The sequence below is a fragment of the Triticum aestivum genome, chromosome 5B, assembly GCF_018294505.1.
Source record: "Triticum aestivum cultivar Chinese Spring chromosome 5B, IWGSC CS RefSeq v2.1, whole genome shotgun sequence".
Taxonomy (NCBI): Eukaryota; Viridiplantae; Streptophyta; class Magnoliopsida; order Poales; family Poaceae; genus Triticum; species Triticum aestivum.
Genome location: NC_057807.1, coordinates 469,334,451 through 469,341,101, shown reverse-complemented (window position 1 = coordinate 469,341,101; position 6,651 = coordinate 469,334,451). Strand labels below are relative to the sequence as shown.

Genomic DNA, 6,651 nt, shown 5'->3' with positions numbered 1-6,651 from the left:
TTTCGGCCCTTCAATTAGCATACTCATGTGAATGTACTTCCTCTTCATGCACAACCAGGGGGGAGGTTGTACATCCACACAAACACAGGCCAGGTGCTATGTGTGCTTCTCTGGCTGCCAAACAGATTGACTCCATCGGTGCTCGCGCCCAGCATGATGTTCCTTGGATCCTTCCCAGATTCTGGGTATTCGAAGTTCAACGCTTGCCACTGGCTCGCATCTTTAGGGTGACTCAGCATCTTGTCTTTTTTATTTATCTCCGGATCATTTCCGTCATCTTCCCGCTTCTTCTCCTCCCTATCCGCGTGCCAACGCAGGAGCTTTGCTACCTTAGGGTCCGTGAAATACCGCTGCAGACGAGGAGTGATCGGAAAGTACCACACCAATTTTCGAGGAGCTTTCTTCCTCTTCTTGTATCGAGTGACGCCGCACACCGGACATATGGTAGACTCCGCGTGCTCGTCCCGATAAATGATGCAATTGTTCATGCACACATGGTATTTCACGTGCGGTAAATCTAGAGGACACACGATTTTCTTCGCCTCCTCGAAATTGGTCGGGCACTTGTTCCCCTTGGGAAGACGTTCGTGCCAGAATGACATGTTCTCGTCGAAGCATGCGTCGGTCATTTTGTGTTTTACCTTCATCTCCAGAGCCATGAGCGTTACTTTCAGGTGGGTATCCTCGGGCCTGCATCCTTCATACAATGGAGTAACCCCGTCTATCTCCAGTTGATCCAGCTTGGCTTTCTTTCTCTCGGGCGGCAGCTCTTGCGTTATCCGTCTGCTTGAGAAGCAGCTCTTGAATATGAGGGTCCTGCACCCAGCCTCCATCGTCGTCTGCTCCGGCATCTTCACCTTCATGATCACGCCCTTCGTCTTGATCTTCCTCATCATCATGTATGACATCTTCTACATGATGACCGTGTACAGCATCACCGCCGTGATCATGTCCTGGAGATTTTTCATCTTCTCGCCCGTCCTCACCGCGGTGGTTGTCTTTGCCCTTCCTCATTTCTTGCCCGGCCCCCATGGACGACTTCATAGTCATCTTCATCACCTTGCCACCGATAGCCATCCATGAAACCACGCAAGAGCAGGTGGTCCCGCACTTGCCCGGAATCCGGGTCCGCAATAAGGCTCTTCAGCTTGCATCTTCGACACGGACATCTTATCTCCGTCTCGTTCTTTTGAAGCATCTCGGCCTTCGCGGAGCTCAAAAACCTATTCACGATGCCTTCGGTCATCGTGCGGACCATGGTCGCCTGCGGGATAGAGCAAAACGATATTTTAGAACCAAGAAAAAATTTGGCATGACCTTCCCTAAAAATAGGAGGAAAAAGAATGCATAGTGCCAAAATTCTCGCCGAAACGGAAATGAATCAACATTCCCGCAAAATATTGGCAACTATCGCATTTCAAATACCGGTACCTACAAACACAAACATATGAAATACCACAAACATACATAGATCTAGCTAGGCCACAAAAAGTACATGTGCACGTTGTTGGAGCGAGCTAGGGAGAAAAAAAGTAGATCTACAACATGAAGATAGCTTTCCCCTTACTTACCTATCAAAAAAAGGTAATTTCACCACTTAATTTTGATGAATCTATGATGCAAATGAGGTGAGGAGGAGGAGGCAGCCGAAAGCTTGGAGAAGGAGGTGGAGGGAATGAAGTGGGGAAAGTGAGTGGGTAGGTGTGGCTGTCCAAAATATCTTGTTGGGGTCCCAGGTTACTAATGGCGCACCACCTGCAAATGCGTCATTAGTAACCTTGGTTACTAATGGCGCACCTGCGGGTGGTGTGCTATTAGTAGTTTTGCAAAAGAGTAAAAAAATAAATATATATACTAATGGCGCACCGAGTCATAGTGCACCATTACTAGTTTAAACTTGTAATGGCGCACTGTGCCACGCCATTACTAGTTAGAACTAGTAATGGCGCACTTCGCTCGAATGCGCCATTAGTATGTATGGAAAAATGGAAAAAAAATTATTACTAGTGGCGCACCGTGTGTCTGGTGCGCGCATCACCAAATGATGCGTCATTAGTATATAGTAGTGGCGCACCACCTGACTGGTGCGCCATTAGTGCCCATCCCATCTATAGCTCTTTTCCTAGTAATGTGATAATGATGTTAAAGATTCCTTTTGTCCCTAGGCTCGATTCTAGTACTGCCGACGACCACCATTCGATGAAGGAGGAGTTCATGAGAGGGGTGATCACCGAAAGACCGCACCATTCCAATGACCGGCTCCAGATAATGTTTGAGATTGAGCAGCCCACGCGAAGATGATCCACATTTTCCGGATGGTCAAGCACATAACACAATGTTCGATATGAGGCATACAATGTCTGGCATGGTGGTCCGTCGTCCAGATATGTCTGCAAGGTGCAATCCGGATGAACAACTTAGAGCGCAGTGGTACCCAAGTCTTTCATAAGAACATCGCGGAGGAGCTGCGAGACAATCCCTCATAGTAGGATAGGTACGCCAACCTACCAGCGGCCCGAAAGTATGTGTCCATGAAGATGTTGTATGAAAGAATCGATTGTAATGTGGGTTTAAAGTCATGTATCCAGCAACCATTAGAGAGAGCATCAGCCACTGACTGCGCACATGGTGGCATACGAGATACTCCCTCCGTTCATAAATATGAAATATTTTAATTAATTTTTGAATGAAACGTATACAGACACGTTTTAATGTGTATGCTCAATCATTTCAGTCCATATATAATTTACATTTAAATATTCAAAATATCTTATACTACCCCCGGTCCCATAATATAAGAACGTTTTTTACACAATGTATTTGCGAGTGTGGGGAGTATACACGGGTCCTCTTTTTAAGGCCGGGCAAGGTCTCTGCTCTAAAAATATTGCGATCGTACCAGAATTATTGCCCTAGTCATATCTTGCGTGTGTGTTTACCCAATCGGAGACCGAGCGAGCGGGTTCGGAAAAGAAGTGAGGCTCGGCTCAACTCAACTCAGCTCGGGTGGCATTCCAACCGAAACAAAAAAACCACCGCCGCGTGGGCCCACCTCACGCCCCCTCTTTAAATCCTCCTCATTCCCCCGTGCTCCCTCCTCAGCTAGCCCGCCTCTAGCCAACTCTCACACACGCTCGCTCACTCCGACGCCGCGAGCTACCCGGCAAGCACGTACGTACGCGGCTAGCCAGCGCGAGGAGTGACAATGCCGTCCGACGCCGCGGCCAAGGGGGTGAAGCTGGAGCGGTACGCCAGCGGCGGCGCGCTGCTGCTGCGCCGGGTGGCCAGCGGCAAGTTCGTCTCCGCCTCGTCGCACCTGCTCTTCCGCGCCACCGTGCTCGCCACGCTCGCGCTCGTCTTCCTCTTCGCGCTGCACTACCCGTCCCTCCTCTCCCGCTCCTTCAGCCTCGCCTCCGCCGACGGCGCCTCCTCGTCCTCCTCCTCCGCGCCGTCGCGGTCCCACCGGAGCCTGCTCGCGTCCTCGTCGGCCGCGGCCACGTACGGGAGCGAGCGGTGGCAGAAGGAGATACGGCGCAGCGCCAAGCCGCGGCGGGACGGGGGGCTGTCCGTGCTCGTCACGGGCGCCGGCGGGTTCGTCGGCGCGCACTGCTCGCTCGCGCTCAAGGCGCGCGGCGACGGCGTCGTCGGCCTCGACAACTTCAACTCCTACTACGACCCGGCGCTCAAGCGCGGCCGCCAGGCGCTCCTCGCCGACCGCGGCGTCGTCGTGCTCGACGCCGACATCAACGACGCGCTGCTTCTGGAGAAGCTCTTCGAGGCGGTGCCCTTCACGCACGTGCTGCACCTGGCGGCGCAGGCCGGGGTGCGCTACGCCATGGAGGCGCCGCAGACGTACGTGGCGTCCAACGTGGCCGGGCTGGTGAGCGTGTTCGAGGCGGCCGCCAAGCACGCCGACCCGCAGCCGGCCGTCGTCTGGGCCTCCTCCTCCTCCGTCTACGGGCTCAACACCGACGCGCCCTTCTCCGAGGACCACCGCACCGACCGCCCGGCGTCGCTCTACGCGGCCACCAAGAAGGCCGGCGAGGCCATCGCGCACGCCTACAACCACATCTACGGCCTCTCCATCACCGGCCTCCGCTTCTTCACCGTGTACGGGCCCTGGGGCCGCCCCGACATGGCCTACTTCTCCTTCGCCCGCAGCATCGTGGCCGGCGAGCCCATCACGCTCTACGCCGACGCGCGCCGCGACTTCACCTACATCGACGACGTGGTCAAGGGGTGCGTCGGCGCGCTGGACACCGCCGGCAGGAGCACCGGGTCCGCCAGGTCCGGCAAGAAGAGCGGGCCCGCGCCGCTGCGCGTGTACAACCTGGGCAACACCTCCCCGGTGCCGGTGACCCGGATGGTGGCCATCCTGGAGAAGCTGCTGGGGAAGAAGGCCAACAAGCGCATCATCGCCATGCCCAGCAACGGCGACGTGCCCTTCACCCACGCCAACGTGAGCCACGCGGCGCACGACTTCGGGTACCGCCCCACCACCTCCCTCGACGCCGGGCTGCGCCACTTCGTGGACTGGTTCGTGCAGTACTACAAGCTGGACATCAAGATCGCCAAACCGGCCGCCAGCAAGAAGCCGGCGGCGACGAAGAAGAAGACCTCGGCGACGTCGGCATCATCGTGAGCTGGGCAGAGCACCCCAGCCAGCGAGAGAGCGAGCAGCGCCACCGACACCAAGTGTTTATTCCTTCCCTAGCTAATTCTTGGAGGCATCAACTTGTCTTTCTTGTCTGTAATAACCGTGTAAGTGTTGATCTTGAGGTGTTTTAGTTAGCAAATAATGGTGGGAATTGAACAGCAAGGGATAGGACCGCAAAACTGCAGATAACTATTAGTAGACGGGGGGGGTATAGTCAGAGCAAACAGGGGAGCCTGGCCAGGACTGAAGAAAGATGAAGTCACTGGCTTCTTTTCCAATCAAAATCGTTTCTTTTCCACTTCCGTGGCATAATATTGTCACCTGTTTTGTTCTTGCCCGTGTGCTCACCTCCTCACGTGAACCATATCAAGATGCATGCCGTGCTGGAGGACACACCCAACCAAATCCACATCAGACAGCTTTGCTCCAAGGATCGCAGTTCCACTTGCACGCTGTACGCTTCCTGAACCGTGATCGCAGACAGAGCTCCAAAGCCAAGCTGTACTGCTGCACCTCTTGGTACATTTTGGCACCAATAGTTCATGGTCCATGATCCATGGACCTTCACCACTACCCGTGGTAGAGGCGCTGGTTCGTCGTCTGGTTCTGAACTTGCTCTGATTGAACGGCGAGATGAGTTGCAGTTGGCGGGGGAGGCATTGATGGCGTGGCTGTCGGTCGTTCGGCATGGTCCAGCTCGGCCGCCCAGCGTACGCGCTGCTCCTTTTAGCATCTTTTTAATGGCCACCGGCGCGCCATAGCATGAGCCATGAGGCGAGATGAGATGAGGCTGCCGTGCCGCCCCATTGGCTGTACGCCTGCACGAGCGAGTTCGGCCACTGTTTGCGAGATTTTGTGCTTGCTCGATCGGCCTCGGAGAGCCGGTGATCGGCTTCACTGCCAGCCAATGCAGCCAGCATATTTTAACGCCCGTATAGAACTGTAGGTAGAGGATGTCGGCACGAGCCTACGCTCCTACAGTTGCACGGGATTCAGCAAAGACATTACTGCTTGGCGCCAAAAACCGCAGCGCCTTCTTCCATTCCATCCGAGTGACTGAAATGACAATCTGTTTTCTTCTTTCCTTCTTACTACTACTACTACATTATTGTGGTGAGTAACAGAAGCAGATTCAGATCATCTATTATTGGATAGATAGATAGATGATGGGGACGGTGCGGAGTGTCTGTAGCTGTGCCTGTGCGTTTCTTCGCGGCACCAGTTTTGGAATCGATCAACTAATCCAATTATGCAAACAGTGTGGTAGTGTGGACAGAAGAAAATTTGCTCCTGAAATGTCGGTAGGGCGAGGCGAGGAGAAGAAGAAGCTGCCATGAATGAACTTTGGATGCCTCCAATTTATCCTCCCAGGGCCGACGATCCTTGTCCACTCCTGCTCACTCACTCCTGCCTTCACATTCACACTCTTGCATTGCATGCATGCCATATTGCCGTGGCCCATGGGCCATCGATCAGATATATCCAGCAGATTCCAGTGATGCAAGTGCCACTAGGCTCGTACGGTTGTACCCGCAAAGGAATCGCGCGCATCATTGCGCTCCGTGAAATTCGCATCTGTGATGCCGCAGGCGGAAACCTGGGCTAGCTCGCCAGCTTACATTTTTGTGTTCTTCTCTCAGAATCTTTGGTCGCTTGCAGGTTGCAGCAAGGAAGCCATCGATTGTGGTTTGGGCTTCTGCACACTCATCCAGGGTTCGGATACGGCGTTTCTTGGCTGGATTGGACAATCTGGACTAACCACCATTTTCTAGCATAGTAGTATAGTAGTATCAGTTTAACCAAGAGTGCAGACCCATTTATTTCCAAGGGAAGGAAGAACATGGTGTCGGCGTCTGGATGGTTATAGCGTTTCGTGACATGATGCCGCCTACATTGAACACGGCCGGCACGTAGGGCCGGAGGGAATCCGTCCCATAAAGTATGCAGAAAGCAACAAATACTCGATCATATGCCCTTACGCAGAATCGTTAGAG

The 6,651-nt window shown here is 53.8% G+C and overlaps 1 protein-coding gene across 1 annotated transcript; it reads left to right on the top strand.

Moving 5' to 3' along the window:
* Positions 1–3,083: 3,083 nt before the first annotated feature.
* LOC123112539 (UDP-glucuronate 4-epimerase 6) lies at positions 3,084–4,955 on the top strand. The gene has a single exon (XM_044533552.1). The coding sequence runs from the start codon at positions 3,206–3,208 to the stop codon at positions 4,640–4,642; it is 1,437 nt and encodes a 478-aa protein (XP_044389487.1). The 5' UTR covers positions 3,084–3,205; the 3' UTR covers positions 4,643–4,955.
* The last annotated feature ends 1,696 nt before the right edge of the window (positions 4,956–6,651 follow it).